Raw genomic sequence first — 24512 nt, forward strand, 5'->3', positions numbered from 1 at the left:
CGGCCATGGTCCTGTACCGCCTTTTCGAGGGCAGCCGGGCAAAGTGTTCGTACCCAGGGTGGGTTAGGTCTCTGGAGATCTTGGAGGCCTTCCTGAGGCAGCGTGTGTTGTACAGCTCTTCCAGAGAGGGGAGGGGGGCGCCGGTGATCTTCTGGGCTGTTCTCACGACTCTCTGTAGCGCATTTCTCTCCGCGGTTGTGCAGCTGGAGAACCAGTTGCAGATGCCGTAGGTGAGGATGCTCTCCACTGCGCCGCGGTAGAAGGCCACCAGTATCTCCTGCTTGTTGTGTTCCTTCCTGAGGACTCTCAGGAAGTAGAGCCGCTGTTGTGCCTTCTTGATGGTGGCTCCTGTGTTGTTCTTCCAGGACAGGTCATCCTGTATGTGCACCCCCAGGAATCGGAGGGTTGAGACTCTCTCCACGCTCTCTCCGTCGATGAGCAGGGGCTGGATCTCAGATTTTTTCCTCCTGAAGTCCACGGTGATTTCCTGGGTCTTTGACTGGTTCAGCAGCAGGTTGTTAACCTTGCACAGCTTGCTCAGCTGCTCTACCTCATCCCTGTACGCCGCCTCGTCCGTCCCCCGAGATGCAGCCCACCACGGTGGTGTCGTCTGCAAACTTTACGATGGAGTTGCTGGGGTGGACGGGGGTGAAGTCGTAGGTGTAGAGGTTGTAGAGGATGGGGCTTAGCACGCAGCCCTGGGGGGCACGTTGGGTCAAGCGTGCCGTCATAGGACAGATTTGACCTCATCCCTCCAGTGGGGAGGTCTATAGTCCCTCTGTCTGTCAAACTGCTGGAAGAAGATGTCATTACGACAGTAGAGACCACAGTCATCTAGGCAGCACACACACACACACACACACACACACACACACACACACACACACACACACCCCAATGGCCACAGGTCACAAACTCCTAACTGTGACCCTGTGTCAGGGTCATTATCACTAGAAAAGGTGACATCACTGACAGCCCGTATGGCCGTATGGGCGAAGCGGTTGCGGTCAGGGTGCTACAGACGCTATTTTTGGCCAGAGGGGATAAGGGGCGACTCAGGGAGGTGGTCGTGGCCTCCTGGCCCTGGCTCCCTGTCAGCTGAAGGTATGGTAGTGACTCATGACAGCTGCCATGGCAGCCCTGTCCCTAGGGATACTCGTCTGAGTGGTGGGCAAGGAGGGAGGGAGGGAGGGAGGGAGTTTGGTGACAGCTTTCACTATAGGACACTTCAGGCCATTTGAATTCATTCTCTGTGTGTCTCTCTCTATCTCTATCTGTTTTTTCCCCATCTCTCTCTCTCTATCTCTCTCCTCTCTCATCCTCATCCACTGAACATCCCATTTGCTGTGAGGCATTGTTCAGTAATCTCTCTCCCACCTTGGATTCGACCTTTGCTCCTTCTAGACTCTGGGGGTGTAGACTTGTAGTTGACGTGACATATTGCCCGAATGTTTGGGATTTCGATATATACTGTATGAGAATATGTGACAGCAGCTGGTGAAAGCAGGAACAAGTCGGCAACAAATAAAAAAAATGTTTGATTCTAAAAAAATTAAACAAATTTCACAGAACAATTTCGTGTTCCCGCTTTCACCAGCTGCTGTCACATATAGTGCAATCAGCATCTCTTAAAATGCATACTATACATGTACTATAACTGTACATGTTAAGGGGCCTAATTAACCCACCTCTATGAAGCTTTTACCATGCATGAATGAATGAATTAATGAATGAATGAATGAATGAATGAATGGTCTTTATTGTCATTGCTACAGTACAGGTACCAAACAACGAAATGTAGGAGGGGTGGCTCCCCTGGTGTTAGGAAAGAACAGTGCATATTCAAGAACAGTTTTTTCCTACTTATGGTGACACCACAGGGGGGTGATGATATACTGATTCACACCGTGTGTGGGAGTCTGGCTGGACATAATGAAGCAGCTCACAAGCATGGTTTCTAATTCACACATTTTAATGAGTGCCACTTTGGCAGTCAATCAGACCCAACCAAGGTTGGCCCACCAAGAGATTTCGCAGAGTTTTCGCCCTAAACCCGTTCAACAACCTCACCACCATTTCTGAAGAAAAGCATTTCATGTGACGTAATTAACGACACAAGGTAGCTCTGACAGTCTTTGTGTTTGTCTCCCTGGATAAAGACAACATCCTCTCACAGAATACATGTGTACATGCATCACAGTAGACCGATTTGAGAGGCGTACGTGAAAGAATTGCACCTTCAGAACCGTTTGGAGCTCTGGGATACCTCTCTACCTCTGTGTCTCTCCTAGACCAGTATGTAAATTAAGTGTATTCATTATTAACTAACTAGTCGTGTTGCTTTTTTTTATCTCTCACAGTATGAATGATAGGCTTGGATGCCTCCTATTGTTTGGTTGGATTCATTTTACATTTACATTTGTCTAAAAAAGTGAATCGTCTATCCATCAGTCATCATAAGAAATAGTAATCTATGCCAAAACCAGGGGCCATTAGAGTTACAATGCTATTGATTGATTGATTGAATACTTTATTAGAAGATTTGCAGAAGTAGGTACATCTTTCTTTTTCTTTATTATAGAGAAACAGTACAGAGGGGTAGTGGGGATGAGGTCTTTAGGAGGGACAGTTAAGATGTCGCCTGAAGAAATGGGTCTTCAGTCTATCTCTGATTTGATCGTTCTTCGTGTCTGACAGTGTCTTCCAATGTCTGCCGGTGAAACATGTATTAGAATGTGCCGGTGATGATGGACAGAAAGTGGGTAATCCTCACAGAATTAACCCCTTTATTGTCACCTTAGAGATCTCCCAGATCTCCCAGCATCCTTTGAGCCCCGGAGACAGGGCGGGTGTCCTCAGCGGGACGTCTATCCTCGAACAATGACTTTGAATCCTATTACGCCAAATTTATGCCACCTAGAGCAGTTTATTATGTTGTTACTGCACCACGCCTGTATTTTCCCCTCATTATTTTCCGTCTTTTTTCCTTGTGTCTGTCTGTCTGTCCGTCTATTTGTCCTGCCTGTCAGTCTGTCCTGCCTGCCTGCCTGCGTGTGGAAATGAATTCATTCTAAACGCGATTTCACAAACAATACCAGAGTGAAACAGTTGGACCGTCCCGAGGCAATCCCCACAAGGCTGCAGGATAATTGGTTTGTCGACCTGACAGCCACTGTGATACCCGCCTTTCACCTCGTTATTTGATTTGCTTGGATGAGAACGCCTCATATATGGGCATTGTATCCCCTATGTCAGAGATATTATACATGTCATTGTTCTGCGTGTTTGTGGTGTAGTCAGCGTGTGAATTTTACAATGACAATCTGGGGACTCAACTTTTTCTCCAGAGTGTAAAGGGAACATAGTACAGCGCAGGCGCTTGCTTCAGTGACCTGAGGTCTTACAATCCTTACAGTATCTTGCTTGTTTAACGTCATGTCTGCAGTCTGTAGATGATGATGAATCAAATCCAATACACCAACTCATGGTGCACGTACCACACAACAACTTTTGTAGTCAGAATCAGCAAGCATGCACAAGGAACTTACTTTGGTGTAATTTTGGTGCTACAGCAATACTAAGATAGATCAAACCAGTTGCGTACAAGACAGACATTGGACACACACATGGTATAACAACTTAGGTATGCAATAGAAAACAAGACTAACTTACTGGAGTACTAGAATGTACAATGTGCAGTAAGTAAGGTGTCTAGAGTTATTGTAGGAAAGACCTTGGGGGGGGTGGGTATGAGGAAAAGAGAACCGTAATGCTTTCTTTACTATCAGTAGCCAACACTAATTACATTTTTTATTTGAGAACCAATTCTCATTTGCAATGACAACCTGGCCAAGAGGCAGAACAGAAGCAAGTCTGTACATCACAGTATATACAATATAAAACATGAGTACAATAACAACAAATTAAATTTGTCAAATCAATTTAAAAACATCCTAACAAATACAACATCACAATATATACACTATATAAAACAGCAGGGACCAGGGGGAGGTTATTTTAAAAGCAGGTGATGAAGGTGACTTAGGGTGTGTTCTCACTAGAACATTTGCTTCACTTGGAATCAGAGTTTAGGATAAAACGTGCTTTGCTCTGCGTCGTTTGGAGCTGTGAGAACGCGCATTCGAAGTCACTCCCGGAGCAAACAGCCGCCGGATTCCTAGTTTGGAACACTGGGATATTAGTTTTTTTATTTTATTATTATTGTGGATCCGCATGTCACTTTTGAACACAAAGTCCAGTCGTTACCATTCCAATGGTTTTGGATTCCTTGTTTGGAACATTGGGATATTTGGGTTTTAATTTTAGGGAACCATGTGTATTTTCATGCTGAAATTTAAATCTGAGTGGTATTTTCAGCAAAAAAATTCAATGACATGTTTGGGGACCCCAGAAACCTACATTAGGTGCATTGTGCATAATAGGTTTCCTTTAAGTGCAGTTTCCTTTCTAACTTACCTCTTTGCTGCTCGGTCCTGCCTGCTCACTCCTGACCTCCTCCTGCCTGCTGACTGTCATTCTGACCCCGTCTGCTTAATACAACAACACATACATGTAAAACTCACCATCACCCATACTATCCTGCTCAGTATTAAGCCTGCATGACAATACATGAAAATGAAAATACAGGCTGCATTATCATTAACTCTTACAAGTTTCAACTTACTTGTTTTCTTTCGACCCCCATCAAAATGCTGGATTTATCCCATTCTCTTGCATCTGTGAATGAAATCTAATCTGAGTTCAATAAAGTAGTAATTTATTAGTAGTGATTTGAAATACAATTACTCAGCCATCAGCACACATGGATTTTTAATATTGTTCAATTACCCAACCAGGTAAAACTCCTGCATTCCTGAGTGAAAACAAAGGGGGTGCCTGTTATAAAAGCCAATATCAACATGGCAAAAGACTAACTAAACATCAACAGCCTCACAAATAACATAGATATGTACTGTAGCTACTCACCAGACTCTAGATAAACCTGGTTATAGCTAGCTCACCAAAGGCGACATTAAGTCATAAAAAGTTAGACGCAGACAAAAAACAAGTTAATTATGAATTAGCTAGTGTTGCTAGCTAGCTGGCTTCATCCATTCCATGTAGCCTAGCAACCAGGTTGTAGGGAAATAGCTCGCTAACTTCACTTTTCGACTGTAGACTTCACATACTTCGCATAGAGTCAACATGTATGTGTATTGCCAACCTTGAATGAATTAATATGTTCGGGGAGAAGTTAGCCTGCAAACCAGAAGAATCTGCGATTGGTTACCGTGGGAACAGTCACACTGGGTGCGTTCAAAAACTTGCTCTGAGAGCGCCGGAGCGCACTGTGGGTTCAACGTCATAGAGCGACCAATTAATTTGAGGCATTCCATGAGTGCTGATCAGATTTCCAGGACGTATTTACGAACGCATAGATGTTTGCTTATGATGACTGTCTGATGTAGATGATTCACTTACTTTAGACAAAAGTACTTAGTTGTAAGTCGCTTTGGATAAATGTCAAACATGTAAATCTAAAATGTAAAAACAGCCATCAGTTCTCTCTCAGAGATAGAGCCGTCTAGAAGCCCTTATGGACCATGGTACAGTAGGCTACAGTGTACTGAGTACAGTCCTGTATGACTGTCATGGAATTGTGAGGTTGAATGTAATAATCATACAGATGGCAAACAAATACATACAATATATATACACTCACTGAACACGTCATTAGGAACAACTGTATACCTCATTCATGGAGGTGGTGTAATGGTGTGAGGAATGTTTTCTTGGCACACTTTGGGGCGTTAGTACCAATCAATCATCGTTTGAATGCCACAGCCTATTTGAGTATTGTTGCTGACCATGTGCATCCCTTCATGCAACAACAGCTATTAACAATGGCTACTTCCAGCATGATAATGCACCATGTCACAAAGCAAAAGTCGTCTCAAACTGGTTTCATGAACATGACAATGACTTCAGTGTTCTTCAGTGGCCTTCCCAGTCACGGGATCTGAATCCAATAGAATTGAAAGTGAACCTGAAAGGTCTGCAGGAATTGTGTGATGCAATCATGTCATCATGGACCAGAATCTCAAAGGAATGTTTCCAACATGTTGTGGAATTAATGCCACGAAGAATTGAGGCTGTTTTGAGAGCAGTATTAGTACTATAGTCTTCCTAATGAAATGTTCGGTGAGTGTACAATTGTATAACATTCATATACAATTCATTAAGCTGTAGTAAATACAAGTATATATACTGTGCACAGCTTATATGCCACGCTGAATCAGGTGCCACACTGAATCAAACTGAACAGACACTTAGTCTGTCTGTCTCCCATGGCGACAAACTAAGTAATGATTATGAAGATTTAAAAAAATTGATGTATCAGGAAATGAGTACAAAATGGGGCCATTGTCAACCCCCTGGTGAGACAACCAGCAACAGCTGTTCCTGTTGCATCATGGGAGGCTCTGTGAGACAACAATGGAATGGAATCTTCTGTCACCATAATACTGTATGCCAATGTTGCCAGTCTCCTCATACAGACACACACACACACACACTCACACACACACACAAACAGACATACACATGCAGGAACGCATGTGCACCCCCTCTTCAGAAAGACACAAACGCACACACACACAAACAGATATAGGCAACCCCCACCCCCCCCCACTACACCCGTCTTATTCCCAACGTGCGGCATGGCTACACACACACACACACACACACACACATGCCTGCGTAGACATACAGCACACACACTAACACAGGTAGGTACACTCACCTACACGCACACAGACACACACACAAACACACTCTGTGGTAGTAGACACTGTATCGACTGTACTGCTTGGTATCGACCGTCCTTTCACCAGACCAGCTTGATCCGATTGTGAGTGGACAATGGAGTAGCCTGTGACATTGGAGGTGGTGATCAGTGACGGTCCCCAGAGCCCAGGGGTGTTCTCAGCCAGCGGTGGGCCTGGTGTCTGCTGACGGAGTCTGCCAGAGAGGACGCTGGACGGGACCAGAGTGGATATTTGATGATATATTGATATTCGTTCCCAATGTGTAAATAATACATAGGGGGGGGGGGGGGGGGGAGTTTGAGTTATGGGTGTGGGTAGGAGGACTTTGTGTGTGTATGTGTATGTGTGTGTGTGTGTGTGTGTGTGTGTGTGTGTCTCTGTGTGTCTGTGTGAGTGTACCTACCTGTGTTAGTGTGTGTGCTGTATGTCTACGCAGGCATGTGTGTGTGTGTGTGTGTGTGTGTGTGTGTGTTTGTGTGTGTGTGTGTGTAGCCATGCCGGGTATGTGTAGCTAGATGTCGGGAATAAGACTTACTGCTTAGCCAAAGCCAATTCATATTAATTCCCCATCACTTACCCTCCATAACTCTTTGCCGTTTACGGAGCCCTGTCATTTATGACAGAGCCAATGTGAGATCCCTCCTCACTCTGCACAGTGTACACAAGGCCTCTGCTTCTCCTTGTAATCTCTCTCTCAATCCACGTCCTGCTATTGTCAATGTTTACCACCTCACACACACACACACACATTATACACACACATACACACACACACTGTCAAGCAGAGCAATAACAGTAGGTAAACACAGGATGAATTCATCATGGATTATCTGAACGGCACACGGCGACAACTGTCATGTGACCTAGCGACAGCGGCCCAACGTACGGGACGACACACACTCCGACTTCGATTACAAGGAAGGGAAGGCGGAGATAACATTGTGTGTGGAGACAATGGCGCGCTGGTGCCTATCAGTGATAGGGCCTAACACGTTGCCGTTTGAAACAGGCCTGTCTTTTATCCACTGCTAACACTCATGTCCACGTTGTCATGATGTGTGAACTGCTTGCGTGCCAGCTTCACTCGAGACATTAAGATTCAACTTTATTGTCGTTGAACAAAGCACTGAGACAACGAAATGTACAGTAGTTCATGCACACGTCTTCCCCCCCCCAGGGAGAACAATGTCATCTTCAGCTCCCCTGAAGCAGTTAGGGGTTAAAGTGCCTTGCTCAAGGGCACAACGGCAGTGGTAGGCACCTTATGATATGATGCCAGCCACCTATCAGTCACTAGCTCATCTCCAGCTCCCTCCTGGGGTGGGGATCGAACCAGCGACCTATTGATTGCTGGTCGGCCTCTCTGACCCCTAGGCTACCTGCCGCCCCTAGATGGTGGCTGGTGATTCTGTTTGGCCATTTGTCCTGTTTGGTATTCCAGTCAGGCCTCTGGTGGTGGACGCAGGCAGCAGAGCTTATCAAGACGTTGGCTCTGAGTCACACCCAGACCGAGATGGCTAATGACACTGCCGCTGTCTGTCTGCCTGCCTGCCTGGCTAGCTGGATGGTTGGCTGACTGTCTGGCTGGCTGTCTGGCTGTCTTAGGGACGGGAGAGAGAGATGGAGAAAACATGCTAGCACACACTAATAATCTTACCATCTGCCTGTCTGTCTGTCTGTCTGTCGGCCTCTGCCTCTCTGTCTGTCTCTCTGCCTGTCTGTCGGTCGGCCTGTCTGTCTTAGGGATAGGGGGAGAGATGGAGAAAATGTGCTAGCCCGCTAATAACCTTAGCATCTCATTTTGCACACCGCCAGCCATCACTGATGAGATTTTAGTGTGAATGTGGTTCCTTCTGTCACTGCCTGAAGTCGAAGCAGCTGGGTGGCTGCAATTTGATCATTGGCTTGTGGGTGTGAAAGATAGATCTGTCTTGAAGTGTTTTTTTATACACTGATATTTGTGTGCCTCAAGGTGACTCACACGAAACATTTTGGCCAAACAGAATAGCGGAAGTGATCAAACGTGTAGTGATGTGTGCGTGTGTGCGTGTGTGTGTGTGTATGCATGAGCATACGTGCGTGTGTGTGCGCGTGCGAGATTGTGTCAGACAGACACATCCCGGCCCTATCAAACTCAATGTCGATTGGCTGCGTTCTCAATGAGGTAGATGATTGACAGTATGTACTGGGGGCGGGCGTAACCCCCTGCTGTAAATCATTACCCCCTGACTGACGCTCAGAGTTGGGTACATGTGCCAGCTGGAATCCACTATTGCTGAGCTTTTATTCATGTTTTGGCTGACACCCGTTTCTGTCCTGTGTCTTTTTATAGCTTCCCTTCATATTTACTGAATTGTCTAACCAACAAATGATTATTATTATTATTATTCAAATGACTATTATGGATTAACATGCACCTGCTGGGTGTAGTAGTTAGTGCACAATGCCAATCGATGCTGGCACAAGCTGGCTTCACTCATTCCTGTTTTATTTGCTGTTTTGAGATTGAGTTTATGTTGGTGTAGCAGGACAGTCACACACACACACACACACACACACACACACACACACACACATCCTGTACACACACGTTGAACACGCCCTGTCAAACTGAGGGAACAAAGACGTAGGCATTCTTAATTAGAATTCACAAGCGGGGGTGTATGGATGAAATTCTTATTTTTAGTTAAAGGAAGGAAGTCGTTCTCTGCAGGGCAGAGAGAGGAGAGAGATTACCATTTTAATGAACTGCAGCTTTGCTCAGGTCGACTAGAGACTACTAGCCCCTGGATGCTGCGTGGCCTGCAGCCCCCGGAAATTGACTTTCTGCTGATAAAGAACTATTGAGCCGAAGAAACCCAGCCGTCTGGGTGAAAAACTACCACTTTAACCTAGCGTATGTACACACACACACACATGGCCAAACACACACACACACACACGGCCACACATACATGGCCACACACACACACACACACATGGCCAAACAAACACACACACACACACACACGGCCACACACACACACACACACACACACAGACACACACACACACACACACACACACACACAGGCACAAACACATGTACGCACACACATGCAAATAGACAGATGCATTCACAGGCACACACACACACACACACACACACACACACACACACCTGCATGCATGCACGGTCACTCACAGACACCCATATGTCTCTCCATCAGACAACTTATGTTTGATCCGACTTACTGTATCGGACATTCATCTGTCATTATGTCATCATTCCCCCTAGTCTGTCTGTTAGTGGCCTATGTAGCATCATTAATCACTGCATTATTAATGTTCATATGGTGGAGATTGAGTCTTTGGGACTGTCTTGGAAAGCCTAACAAGTTCCATGCATAGATACTGTATCCATACACCAAATTAGATCTCACGACTTGAACAAAAGCCTTATGGAAAAACATTTAGACACATAGATCTACCAGTGTCCAGCATATCACCTGGGATTATAGATTTATTGATTAGTTCTCCATCAAATGTCAACCAGGAACAATAGACTGATTGCAATAGACTGATTGCTCTCACTGTCTCTCCCTCTCTCTCTCTCTCTCTCTCTCTCTCTCTCTCTCTCTCTCTCTCTCTCTCTCTCTCTCTCTCTCTCTCTCTCTCTCTCTCCCTCTGTCTCTCTCTCTCTCTCTCTCTCTCTCTGTCTCTCTCCCTCTGTCTCTCTCTCCCTCTGTCTCTCTGTCTCCCTCTCTCTCTCTCTCTCTCTCCCTCTGTCTCTCTCTCCCTCTGTCTCTCTGTCTCTCTCTCTCTCTCTCTCTCTCTCTCTCTCTCTTTCTCTCTCTCTCTCTGTGAGTCAGTATTAAGTATTAACTACTTTGAGTATTAAGACTGTTCATGGCCAGGAGGGTTAGTCTAAGCCAGCGGTCAACCATGGGGGATGAGGAGAGATTCTGCGGCCCATACTTTTGTGAAGGAATAGAAAGGGCCGTCGTTCTGGCCAGGGGAGACGTGGGCCTGGCTGTGCAAGAGTGGTCCATTTCTCTGGGTGTCAACTCCACTTACTAGAGCTGTGTGGAGGCAGACCTTTAGGTCAGGGGCTGCTGGGCCGTATGACAGCACATTATCGGGGGGGGACAAGGGGGTGAAAAGTGTGTGTTCGCTGTGTGTGTGTGTGTGTGTGTGTGTGTGTGTGTGTGTGTGTGTGTGTGTGTGTGTGTGTGTGTGCGTGCGTGCGTGCGTGGAGGAGCTTAGAGTGACTATGAGCTATATGCTGTTACTGCTTGTGTGTGTGTGTGTGTGTGTGTGTGTGTGTGTGTGTGTGTGTGTGTGTGTGTGTGTGTGCGTGCGTGCGTGGAGGAGCTGAGAGACACACTGAGCTATATGCTGTCACTGATGCTATCCTGCAGCCAGCTTACAGGAGGAGGCTGCCCCCACTGAGGGTTGAGAGACAGATGTAGAAGACTCACACACACACACACACACACACACACACATACACACACACACACACACACACACACACACACACACACACACACACACAGGCAGACACAAGATGGGGGCAAGATGTAATTACAAACTGCTGTTCCATTCAGTACTGCCTTTATCAGTCCAAGCAAAATGACAAATAAACAAGTCTGTTAAGTACCCTATTTGCGGCATTCCACTGCGACCGTGCCTTCTCACTACAGCCCATAGATCACACACAGGGCTCCTTTGCGGGGAAGGAAACACAGCTAGTGGGTTTCACTGCAAATGTTGCTGACGCAGTTTTTTTTTATAGAATGGAATGACTTCTGGGTCTGGGTTCTTGGTCTGGACCCAGTGAACAGCCATGGACTCCCTCTAGTGCCCCTCGGCTGAGGGAACACATTTCATATTGGTGTGTGAGTAGCATTCTAGCCTCGTGAGACAGAAAGGGACATTTGGACGAAGTCGTCATCCTCCAGTCTGGCAAAGAAAGGGGGGCAGCGGTGGGGCGGTGGAATGCATAATTGTTCCCATCAGAGTTGGGTTACATTTTATTTAAATTCAGTCCAATAAGAAAGTTATTTGAATTTACAAAAATGTAAATATAAAAAGCTTACTTTTATTTGATTTCATTGAGAAATCAAGTATTAGGGAGCGGTACAATGGGAGTTGCAACTTGGTGTTCAGGTCTACATCATAAAGGTTGTTCAGGTTCACCTCATAAATCCTGCCTGAATCCTGAACGAAACCTACGCCAACATCACTAGCTTTATAAATCTTTATAATCGGCCCTTATAGAGATACTTATGACTCCACTGGTTGGTGGACTAATGGATTTATCATGTGCTGTAGGCCCATACGGGGTGTGTGTGTGTGTGTGTGTGTGTGTGTGAGTGTATGTGTGTGTGTGTGTGTGTGTGTGTGTGTGTGTGTGTGTGTGTGTGTGTGTGTGTGTGTGAAGATTAATGAAGGATCCCAGTGGCTGTGCTTTGATTCCTGTGGGCTGGGCTCAGAAATCAATACCCCACTGAGGCCGGTCTGCCACAAGACACACACACACACACACACACACACACACACACTTGGAGGCTCACACACACTTGGTAGACCAGAGCAGGCTGCCTCTTAAACACGTCACTCATACAGACAGACTCTTTACTCCTGCACTCAGGAATCAATGCTCCAGATTGACCAAGGGAGAAGGTGGGACTAGAAGCAATGGTTACTGTCCTGGTTGTGACACCTGGGTTTGACACTTGGGATGCTGCAGTAGATGTGATACACCCATCCTCCCCCTCTGCCGACACTAACGGATCATTTACCAATGGAGGCTGGTGGAGGTAGAAATCGGAGGACGGGCACATTGTAATGCATGGAGCGGAATGAGGAATGGTATCAAACATGATACCTCATTCAAACATGATACCATTCCTCATTCCATTGCAGGCATTACAATGAGCCCGTCCTCCGAGTTCTACCTCCATCCATCAGCCTCCAATGGTAAATGATCTGAGGGTTTGATTTCCTGCCTACATCAGCCTCCCCTGTGGTTCACATACACGCCCTATTAGTTTCACTGTTTTATTGTCTTATGCACTGAAATACAGGGGTGTGTGTGTGTGTGACAGTACAATGAAATTCTCCCACGCAAGAGGGAGAAGACAGAGAGGAGGAGAGAGCTCTTCCATAACACAGAAAATAGTACTGAGAAAACAATAGATACACTGTTACATACAGTGAGTGAGTACTATCAGGTTTGTGAGTATCATCAGGTTTATGTTTGACCAATGTTTTTTCATGAGCCTACATATCTTGTAATCGACATAATGCATTTCATAATCAACCTTAAAACACCACCACACGTGGGACGGTAATACGGTGCTATCGTTTCAGATTCTATTCTCAGTCTCTCTCCCTCTCTCTGACGACATCTTGGCTGCATGAATAAAGAGCGAGGGTTGGCGTTCTTCCTCTTCTTCTTCTTCCGTCCTCCTCCTCCTCGCTTGACTGAACAGGCGTCCTCTCAGCAGCACAGGGTCTCACAAGCTTCTCCTGCCGCGGAGGAGAGAGAGAGGAGGAGGAGGAAGAGGAGGAGGAGGAGGAGGAGGGAGGGAGGGAGAGGGGGGGCGAGGGACTTAAATAGACAGGAGAGGGATTCAGGCTAGGTAGCCTCGTAGGTGCTGGGGCTTATTTATTCCCTGACAGCCGAGCACCAAGGCGTTAAACGCCGATTTCCATGCTGGTTTAACTAACGTCAGGCCAGAGGCGTCAATACAGATGAGAAGCGAGAGCTGGAGTGAGATGTAAAAGGTCATCTACCTACCGCTGAACACCAAGGGGAAACATGTGAAATACACCCATTTTATATCCTAGATATTTTGGACTTAACAAGCATTAATGGGCATACAGTACATACAGTAAGAACTTGAAGTGGTTATATTTGAGGTTTATGCATGTAATATCATTTGATTTAACATGTTTGTTTGATGGATATACTGTATATCTCTCTCTCACTCTCACACTCTCTCTCTCTCTGTGTATTGCTATTCCTGCAGTGCTTTGTTTTGTAGCCGTTTGCCTGTAGGCCTATGCGTGTTTTACGACCAGCCATAAATCCGCCCCACTCTGCCCCTGGGATGGGAGGGGATTCCATTTGCGGCCCCGCAATTTCAGATCAATACTGTTTGCGCTGCCGGGTATTAAAGCCATCAATCTGTCGCAGGAGCAATGATGATTGGCCAGAGTGACGGCTAACCTCCTGCTCGGAGACGGGCCCGGGGATAGATTGGCTTTGGGTCAACAGGAGGAAACGCGATGAGCTGTTTGTCGACCGGAGATAGATGAGATTTGATCCGTATGCGCTGAAATGAGGTGGAATAGATTTGGAGTGTGTGTGTATGTCCTCTACTGTCTGAGAATAAAAAAAAGGTTATTCAAGTATGTCCCTGAGTCAGCTGTTTTGTTGTTTTGTTATGGAGCATTTTCGTTTTCCTTTGGTTCTCTCTGCTTAGAAGGTCTCAGGTCAGTGATTTTATGCTTGAAAGCTGGATAATTATACAGTATGGCCCACGTCTGGACAGTATTCACACAGTGTCCGGTGAACATGCAACTACAGTTCCTTACGGTTTGTCGAGTCAGGGGTTTGGTCAAATAAAGAAATGCTTTGGATACAACTAGAATAGGATTTACCAGGAGAGTCTATGCCTGACGTCGTCCACGTAAGCGTTTCTACGTCTCACTTTCATCTGGCACCCTTATTGCGAGTGGCATCCTCATTTTAACATTCCTTTTCTTCTTCTCTCTCTCTCTCTCTCTTTCTCTCTGACCACCAGGGTGCTTCGAGTGCTGCATCAAATGCCTGGGCGGCCTCCCGTACGCCTCCCTCTTCGCCACCATCCTGCTGTACGCTGGCGTGGCGTTGTTCTGCGGCTGCGGGCACGAGGCCCTGTCAGGCACCGTCACCATCCTGCAGAACTACTTTGAGGTGGTGAGAGCCCCGGTGGAGACCCTGGACGTGTTCACCATGTAAGTCTGGGGACAGGGGTCACCATGGGGTCACCATGGGATGGGGCAGGGGGAACCATGGGGTCACCATGGGATGGGGCAGGGGGAACCATGGGGTCACCATGGGATGGGGCAGGGGGATCCATGGGGTCACCGTGGGATGGGGCAGGGGGAACCATGGGGTCACCATGGGATGGGGCAGGGGGAACCATGGGGTCACCATGGGATGGGGCAGGGGGAACCATGGGGTCACCGTAGGATGGGGCAGGGGGAGCCATGGGGTCACCATGGGATGGGGCAGGGGGAACCATGGGTCACCATGGGATGGGGCAGGGGGAACCATGGGGTCACCGTGGGATGGGGCAGGGGGAACCATGGGGTCACCATGGGATGGGGCAGGGGGAACCATGGGTCACCATGGGATGGGGCAGGGGGAACCATGGGATGGGGCAAAGGATCACCAACAACATCTTAGTGAGTGGCAAAGACACGTAGAGACGTGGGGCTGTAAGTTCACTCAAAGTGGCTTACTTTCGAAGGCTTGGTCTCTGGGAAGGGAATGGTATTCTCCCATGTGTCAGACATGACACACATAGCTCACATGGCTGTTCTACAGTACCTTTATGGGACTCTATATATCTACCTAGAGACAGAGCATCCTTGGATGCCCCAGTTCAACGTCGTGATGCCTGAGTATGGTGGACTACTTCAGTAGCTCACTTGTCAGCGTTGCTTGAAGTACGTCGTAGTCGCTTCACACAATATGTAACATTTAAAAAGTGTCTTCGAGGTCATTAACCGTTGCTTTCGCTCACTTCACTTGAATGTCTAACAGCATATTGAGGTCCTGCCTTTGCAAATACATACAAATACACGCCTTCCTCACTACACATACAAATACGGCTCGCTATGAAGAGGAGTTAAGACAATTCTGCCTCATCTCCATACACCCAATGAAATACACGTCAGTGCCAGTGTTTCTCATGAGTGTGTCTGTGTGTGTGTGAGTGTGTGTGTGTGTGTGTGTGTGTGTGTGTGTGTGTGTGTGTGTGAGAGAGAGAGAGAGAGAGAGAGAGAGAGAGAGAGAGTGGGAGGGTGAGAGATTTTTCCCTGACACAGCGCATGGACAGAGATTGATTTTTCCGTGCCTGTGTGCGATGTCTTGGCATGGGGCCTGTTCAGGGAATTATACACTCTGAAATGTCTCTGGGTTGCCCAGGGCACACCTGCTCACCGGAACTCCGCCTGCAGAGAGAGAGGGATGGAGAGAGGGAGAGAGAGGGGGAGAGGGATGGAGGGAGAGAGAGGGGGAGAAGGATGGAGAGAGAGCAGGAGAGAGGGATGGAGAGAGAGAGACGGAGGGAGAGAGGGAGGCAGGGTGTGTGTATGTGTATGTGTGTGTGTTTATAACATATTGCACATTATGTGTGTCTGTGGGTCATCTATCTCATGCTAAAGAATACAAGGAAGGCAGGGTGAGGTTTACTCAATGTTATATTATTCTGATAATAAAGAACGGGTGTTTAACAGCCAGTCCTCTAGTCCTAGTCCCAGTTCACTCTTCCTCTTCCTCTTCCAGGACAGGCCCTCTAGCAGGTGGCAGCCTGGGTCCGCCCCCCTCTTCTCCTCTTCCTGGAGACCGTTGGCGGGGGCTCAGAGGCTAAATCTCTGTCCTCTGCGCTCTTCCTCCGTTTCTTTGAGGACGCGCCCTCTTGCCGGAAGCTTCCGGAGCGACACCGACAATGCCCAATGCTCCCTGGTCCTCTTTGCCACACCTTGAAGCAAAACCATTTCCAAATGATATTCTCCAGTGCATTTCATACACTTTACAGCAAAAAGGGTCAAGAAAAAAAAGAAATAGCCATCATTTATTAAAAAATAAATAAATAACAACATCAATGCAACAGTGAATATAGAGACATGCCATTATAACTCACCTCTTATGTGTGTGTTAGACGGGGTTCTCTCTGTCTGGGTGCTGCCCTGGTGGTTCTCTGGGTCTAATGCCCGGGGCCTCTCTGTGGGCATCCATGGCACCCCAGGGGCGAGGGCACGGTCAGGCCGCCTTCCTCCCTCATGTCCAGGAGTCTGGGTCCTCCCCTTCTGTCCCCTCAGCTCCAGACCCTCAGGGTGTGTAGCGGAGACCACTACTTAGCCCATCAGAGAGTCATCATCCCTGTGTCCTCCCAGCATCTTCATCCCATCCCTCACCTCCTCCTCCTCCTCCCTCTCCTTCCTCACCTGGGCTCCTTCATGGTGGTCAGAGGGTCCTTCAGAGGGGGGGGGGGGGACACTGCTTGTCCCTCAGCCCTGAAGTCTGCCTCCCTCCCCAGGCGGGATCCATGGTGGAGCTCTTGGGTGATGAAGTCAGTAGGGTTAAAGAAGGAGGTCTGGGGACTAAGGTGGGGTCCTCTTCCTTAGACTCTTCCTGAGACTCAGTCTGGGTCAGACTCGTATCCAGAGTCACATTCAGAGTCATAGTCCATTCGTGGCATTTTGGTAATCCAATAATCTCAAGTATCACAAAAACTATCTTAGTAGTTGCTGGTGTTTATGAAGGCAATATGTAATACGTAGCTGTAGAGTGTTACAGATTCTAGAATGTTCCTGATTATAACCATGGCAATCCAAACAGAAGCTCATTGTGATGCTGATGGTGTCATCGTTGGTCTGTGACATGTTCTTAGGTGCTGACTCTGGGTTACCATAACAACTGGAGCATGAGAAATGAGAAAGTGCAGTGAAATGTTATTTTCATTTGTCTTATTTCACCTTTATTTCTACACCATTTTGGTTTATTTGATTATAAACCAACCTCTCAGAATTACTCCTAGGAATCACTCTAAAAGTGCAGATACAGTATTTAAAAAAAACCTCACAGCTTCTTACTCACGCTCTGAGCGAACAAATTTCTTCTTGATTTTACAACATCATATTAGGAGCCGCAAAATACATTTTTGTGGGGAAATCAAACATCTTCGGATTATGTGTCGTGCTGTAATTAATTAATGTTTGAGTTATTGTTTTGGCAATGGTAATTCATTTAAGTGGGCGAAATGACAAAAATGATGCCCAATCCAAACATGATCTTTTAAGGCCCTCTGTGTTGATAAATATTTGTAACATATCTCTCCTAGTCCCAAATGTGTGTGTATCGTGTGTGCAGCCATCTATCCATAACTCATAGCATACTCATAGCGAGTTAGGATGCCTCTTGAGGATTCCTAAATATTGACATTACATTTTTACATTTTTGGCATTTAGCAGACGCCTTTATCCAAAGTGACTTACAACAAATACATTTGTTTAAGTAAGTGAATAATCTATCCACCAGTCATAGCAGGAAAAAGTAATCTATCTATTTTATCTTTTTTATTTACAGTAGAGAAACTGCACAGGGAGGGGGTGGGGGGTAGAGGGTAAGTAGATGTCTCAGGAGGGACAGTTAAGGTGTAGCCTGTAGAGATGGGTCTTCAGTGTACGGCGGAAGATAGGGAGTGACTCTGCAGTCCTGAACTCTTTTGTCTGAAGATCATCATGTGTAGAAAACAACCAAATATCACTGTGAGTCTTACAATCTCACTGTGAATCTGAGGACTTATGAGCCGTTTCCTACCCTGAGAGAACTACCAGCCCTGATCTTACAGGTTTTTACACAACTTCTAGTCCACAAACATTACACAGGTGTGACATTAACTGCAGATTGGGTGACTGTTGGGAGCCGGTGTTACAAGGTCCTCCTCTATAAAGACACTCTCATCATTAGGAGGAGAGCCGTACTCTCCTCTGAGTGATATACCCTCTCTGCTGTCCTCCCCTGTCTTCTCCTGACATCCTCCTCACCCTGCAGGAATGGAGGCTATCCCTCCTAATACGGTCTGGGAAATTAGAGCATTGAACAATGCCTCATTAGCAAAGTGGGTTTGAGTTGGTGAGCTAATCCATTGCTGAGTCTTCAAGCACTAAGACTAAGACTGTGGTTGTGAAAGTGACTGAAAGCTCTCTATATATGTCCTGTTGGCACGCTCTACTCTACTTCTTTAGCAACATGCAGCTATTCATTATTGGTGTTTGACATAAAGGCACCGTTACAGTGGAGCACGCAATGTCAACAACTAACATAAAGAGTGGGAATTTTTCCCAGCAAAATAAAACGTCAAGTTTGTTAACGTAAACATGTTTGGTGTTGCTGGAAGAGACCAGTTTGAGGTTCCCCATGTCATAACTCAGCAGCAACGTTAACGGACCCGTCCAATTAAAACAGCCATTTAGAATTGTATTCCATTTGTACCATGGGAGACAGAATTAGCATCACCAACGTTTGAAAAATATGTACTGTGTATATATTATAACGCATAAGATAAAGCCATTTATTGATGCATTGTTGTTATACATAGTTGTTGTTGTAGTTGTTTCCTAGGGGATAGTGTGCACGTCAGAGCAGATAAAGTAGGCTTGGACTGGCCCTGTAAGACCCAGCCTCTGGCCCCAGCCCAGCCCTCTGACCCTCGTTAAAGGATCCAACCTGCACTCGTTCCACTAACAGTGCCTCGGCAGAGTCACGTGTTGCTGTTTATTCTTGGCGGTTCTTTCGTCTCCCCAGGATCGACATCTTCAAGTACGTGATCTACGGCGTGGCGGCCGCCTTCTTCGTCTACGGTATCCTGCTGATGGTGGAGGGCTTCTTCACCACGGGCGCCATCAGAGACCTGTACGGAGACTTCAAGATCACCGCCTGCGGACGCTGCGTCAGCGCCTGGGTAAGACCGCAGACACGGGGATCAGAAACCAGAACCAGAATCGGAAACAGAATCAGAAACAGAATGAGAAACAGAAACAGAATCAGAAACAGATGAATTGCCACGTAGATTTTCACATACAAGGTCCAACCCAGGGGGAAGGTAGTTGGGACTCAGGAAGTGCATGAGTGAGACCTTTGGGACACAGGTATGGAGGTGGGGGTGGGGGGGTTCCCGCTCTTTCTCTAGTACAGTACAACAACAGTATTAAATATTAATGAGTTGAAGAGCCCATCTGTACGCTTATATAACTAATGACTGTCCTCCTCTTCTTTCAAATTGGCTTTCTTCCCTCTCATCCCTCTCTCCCCCCTCTCCTTTTTTTATCACCTCTTGCCTCTCTCCCCTCCCCTCCCTCTCCCTCGCCCCTCTTTTTTACCTCCCCCACGGCTCCCTTCCCCTCCCCTCCCCTCCCCTCTCCTCCTCCTCTTCTTCATCACCAGTTCATCATGCTGACCTACATCTTCTTCCTGGCTTGGCTGGGTGTGACGGCCTTCACCTCCCTGCCAGTCTTCATGTACTTCAACATCTGGACCATCTGTCAGAACACCACCGTGGTCGAGGGCGCCAACCTCTGTCTGGACCTGCGCCAGTTTGGTAAGTGGCGTCCGCCTGGCCCGCCTGGCTTGCCAATATGCCACCATCGATTGCCGTGCTGGCAGTGTGCCCAGTCGTACCAATAGACTGCCATTGATACATGTCGTCACATTGGAGTGTATGCCCACCAATGAGTGACCGTTGAATACTAGCTGGTTGTTGTTGACATGCATTTGGATTTACTGTGTGTAGATGAAATATCTTAAACGACGAATAACTACAGTACGTGTTATGGCATGTGGACTGAGTAGCTCTCTCTCTCTCTCAATCTGTAGCTCTCTCTCTCTGTATCTCTTCCTCTCTCTGTATCTCATTCAAATGTGACTGACTTTTGGGATCCATTCCAGGGATGGTGACCATCGGGGAGGAGAAGAAGGTGTGCACAGGCTCTGAGAAGTTCTTCAAGATGTGTGAATCTAACGAGGTGAGAGGGGGGAAGGGAGAGGCTGGGTGGGAGGGAAGGCGGGAGGGAGTCAGGCCGGTAAGAGAAAGAGGGCAGCGAGATAGTGGAGAAAGAGGGGGTTGGGTGGAAAATAGGGGAGTGAAAGGGAGGAAAGCCGGGAGAGAGAGAGAGAGAAAAAAAAAAGGCGGGTGTGGCCAAGAAGCAGAAACAGGGGGAATAGAGAGGAGTGCAGAGAGAGGAGGGAGGAAGGAGGGCGGCAGTTATCTTGAGCGATCACTGTTGTCCTCATTCAATCTGATGCCCCTGTTATGACCTGGGAGGAAACCCTGTAGGGAATCACTTTTCAACCCCCATGAGGCTGTAGGGTTCTCAGCTTCGGAGAAGGTTCTTCATTGGTGACTGGCGGCTTGTGTCACTCTCCCGGCTCTGGGGTTAGGCACATCTCTCTCTCTGCCGAGACAGAGGGGAATAGATTTTTAAAATCATAAATGGTGCTACGGGAAGATTCATCCTATCATTGTTCATAATCTCAATGTGACCTGATCTTTTCAGCAGCTAGTGTAGACCACCTGGTTTATTAGGTATTAGATATTTTATTAGGTTGGACTTGTGCGTTTGAAATGTCCACCTCTCTCTATTATCCCTTGTAGGGGAATAAAGAGGAGATTGGTCTGTCTCGTCATTTAACCTTCGGTTGATCCTTTGGTCCTCCCTTTTATATGTCGTCATGCATGATAAACGAGGCTATATTGCACAGGTGGAGATCGTATTCCCTGATCTGTAGTTTATTCTCAAAGCAAGCATTTTGGGATTACTTTTTGTGGCAATTATCATAAACATTTCAAAGTTTCACAACGCTCGACAATGCGTAACATTGATTCTAATGATCTCATTTAGAACGCTAGTGTGGACATTGCAAAGAATATAGTTATATATAAAAAAATAAGAAAAGAACGAAGCGAAAGCTGTGTTTGGGATTGTCTTCCTTCTTTGTCACTGAACTAATAAAGTTGTGTTTGTCTTTCAGCTCGACCTGACCTTCCACCTGTTCATCTGTGCCCTGGCCGGGGCGGGGGCAGCTGTCATCGCCATGGTGAGAGGGGGCAGCTGTCATCGCCATTGTCTTTGCGTCTGATTGGTGGCCGGGGGTGTCCTCTGGTCGTTAACGCCCAATGATAGTATCTCTATTCTGCCTCTCCTCTCTGAACACATACTGTACAGAAAGGCAGCTTGTTATCTTGTTTTGGTAAACCAGAGATGATGCCTATCTTTGGGTCGTAATCAGCACTGTTTGCATGCATTGGGTGACTACAATAGAGAATCAATGGTCAATTCATTATAATTTGCTTTTACAATGGGGAGTCAAACACGCACACAATATTAGGTTCTGTTGTGAAGCGTCGTCAAGGCACAAACCCAATGTGAGGCGGGGTGGGAGCTGTATAGAGGAGAGTGAGAGGACCAGTGCTGGAAATGCACAGGCGCGTGGTTGCCTTGGAAACTGGGAGAGGGGGAGAGAAGAAAGGAGTGTGTTGAGAGCAGCTCGGAGTGACGGTGAGGAACCGTCTTCAGACCGGAGCGGCCGGAGTCAGGGAGGATGGGCGGCTCATTCACTCTCCTCTGTCTCCAGATGGTTTACACCAAAAATACCTTCAAAGACATGTAAAAAGAGGACTCTGCACACTGCAGTTTATGCTGCCAAAAACGTTTATCAACAATGTCGGTACCAAAATACAAAATCTCAAAAGAAAGAAAGAAAGAAAGAGAATGGCTATGGTATACTGATAGCAGTAGATAGTACAATTCTGTCCATAACGAACGACTCGCTTGTATCTCACAAAGATATAAGATAGACGTGGATCTGTAGAATGGTTTCCTCGAAGCAGACCATTATTATTTGATACAGCCAGACTTGTAATGTGCTAGACTAGGGCGCTGTGGCTGTGTTAAAAGAAGAGAATGAAAGAGAATGAAATGATAAACATTTTGGCGGGAGTGGCACTACTTCCTTGTAACAGAAAGCCTAGAGAGAGTCTCTGTTCTATATTGTGCTACACCCCCTATTGGTGGCTCAGGGTAAGACATAAGGTGTCACCAATTGGATTTTTGTGTTCTACGGTTTTAGAAATATGTTACAATTAATCACACTCTCAAATGGATTTCATCATCTCAAATGGATGTTGATATTTAAACATTTCACATGAAGTCAAGTCAATTGTTAAGGTTAAGCGGTAAAGTGCCTTGCTCAAAGGCACAACGGGAGTGGTAGACAACTTAGATATGACGCCAGCAACCCTCCCTGGGGTGGGGATCAAACCAGCGACCTACTGATTGCTCGCCGGCCTTTGTTGATATCACGATTAGTCAATTGACTCCAATGATTATATGAATACAGTGGTATGGTTGGCCGAAAGAGTGCATGTGTTTTTCCTTGTTTGTTTTTCTTTATTTAATTACATCATACCTTCCCAGACATTCCTCAGCTCCTCTGTAGCCCCCTAGTGGTGGTACTGCAAAACAATGTCAGAGAACTAGAATTGTTTACTTATCTTTCTCTCACTATCTGTTGTCTCCTCCTTACTCCTTCTGTCTTTATCTTTCTCTCTCTACGTCTGTCACTCCCCCTCCTCTTTCTTTCTCTCTCTCTCTCTCTCTCTCTCTCTCTCTCTCTCTCTCTCTCTCTCTCTCTCTCTCTCTCTCTGGCATGTTAACGGACAGACGGTGTCCATCATGGTCCTGACCCGTAACTATGTGGCCCTGACCTCCCAGGGCCTGGGCAAATACTGTACCCGCTTCTGACATTTGACCCAAGAACTGACTTCGCGCTATGCAGTCAGTCATGAAGAGGAGTCCCCCCCGTCTGCCGAGTCCCCCCAAACCCCGCCATTAGGACGACACATTCTACAGCTCTATCAGCCGTCCAACCCTGACGCTGTTAACTACAATTCCCCTGACGCTGTTAACTACAATTCCCGACACTGTTAACTACAATTCCCCTGATGCTGTTAACTACAAGTCACCTGACACTGTTAACTACAATTCCCCTGATGCTGTTTACTACAAGTCAGCTGACACTGTTCACCTGACGCTGATATGATAACTCCGCCCCCTGGCCAAGCCCCTAACAACAAGCTTACAAACACAGACACAGCGCTGCTCCAACTAAGATCGATAACTAATTCGTCCCCATGGGGGGGGGGTTCATTTGTTTTTATTTAACGCGCAACAACTTGATGCCACTGACCTCTCCCGGTGTGGTGTTTGTTTTTATCTGGGCTCTAATTGCGTACTAACTTGGGTGTCAGCCATTTTTCTCCAACTCTCCCCTCTGACAGGCTTGGTGAAGGCGATAACCTTGCACTAACCTCCCTCTAACCCGTGTGTCTCACCCTCCCATCCCCCTCCCCCCTTCCTTCTCCTCCCCCATAGGTCCACTATCTAATGGTGCTGTCGGCGAACTGGGCCTACGTCAAGGATGCGTGCCGGATGCAGAAGTATGAAGACATCAAGTCGAAGGAGGAGCAGGAGCTTCACGACATCCACTCTACTCGCTCTAAAGAGCGTCTGAACGCGTACACATAAAGTACACACGTCCTGTCCTGTCCTGTCCCCCGTTTTAAACATACACACACATCTCCATAAGCACACGCAACAACACACACACACACACACACACACAAACACACACACACATGCATAAGCTACAGTTCCTGATGTTTTCGTTTGCAAGGCACAAGGGGTAGCGGGGTGGGGGGGAGTGTTGTTGTGGATGGATTTGAATTGTCTTAGCTTACGGGTGTGACGCAGTATTTTGTACCAGGGGAGGCGGGGGGCAATATTGTGTGTAACCCCCCCCCCCCCCCCTCCGTTACAACTTCTCTGACTATCACCTCTTTCCTGTAATTGAGCTTTCTCTTT

The 24512-nt window shown here is 46.9% G+C and overlaps 1 protein-coding gene across 1 annotated transcript in view; it reads left to right on the forward strand.

Moving 5' to 3' along the window:
- gpm6ab (glycoprotein M6Ab) overlaps positions 1 to 24176 on the forward strand; it is a gene marked incomplete at both ends in the record, with an annotated part of 44341 nt that extends 20165 nt beyond the window's left edge. Inside the window, 6 exons of the mRNA XM_080533787.1 lie at positions 14624 to 14816; positions 19399 to 19555; positions 20038 to 20191; positions 20539 to 20615; positions 21622 to 21687; positions 24024 to 24176. Of these exons, the coding sequence (XP_080389913.1) occupies positions 14624 to 14816; positions 19399 to 19555; positions 20038 to 20191; positions 20539 to 20615; positions 21622 to 21687; positions 24024 to 24176 (800 nt within the window). The remainder of the gene's footprint in view (positions 1 to 14623; positions 14817 to 19398; positions 19556 to 20037; positions 20192 to 20538; positions 20616 to 21621; positions 21688 to 24023) is intronic.
- Positions 24177 to 24512: the final 336 nt, after the last annotated feature.

Source organism: Nansenia antarctica, assembly GCF_963989245.1.
Source record: "Nansenia antarctica genome assembly, chromosome: 6".
Taxonomy (NCBI): Eukaryota; Metazoa; Chordata; class Actinopteri; order Argentiniformes; family Microstomatidae; genus Nansenia; species Nansenia antarctica.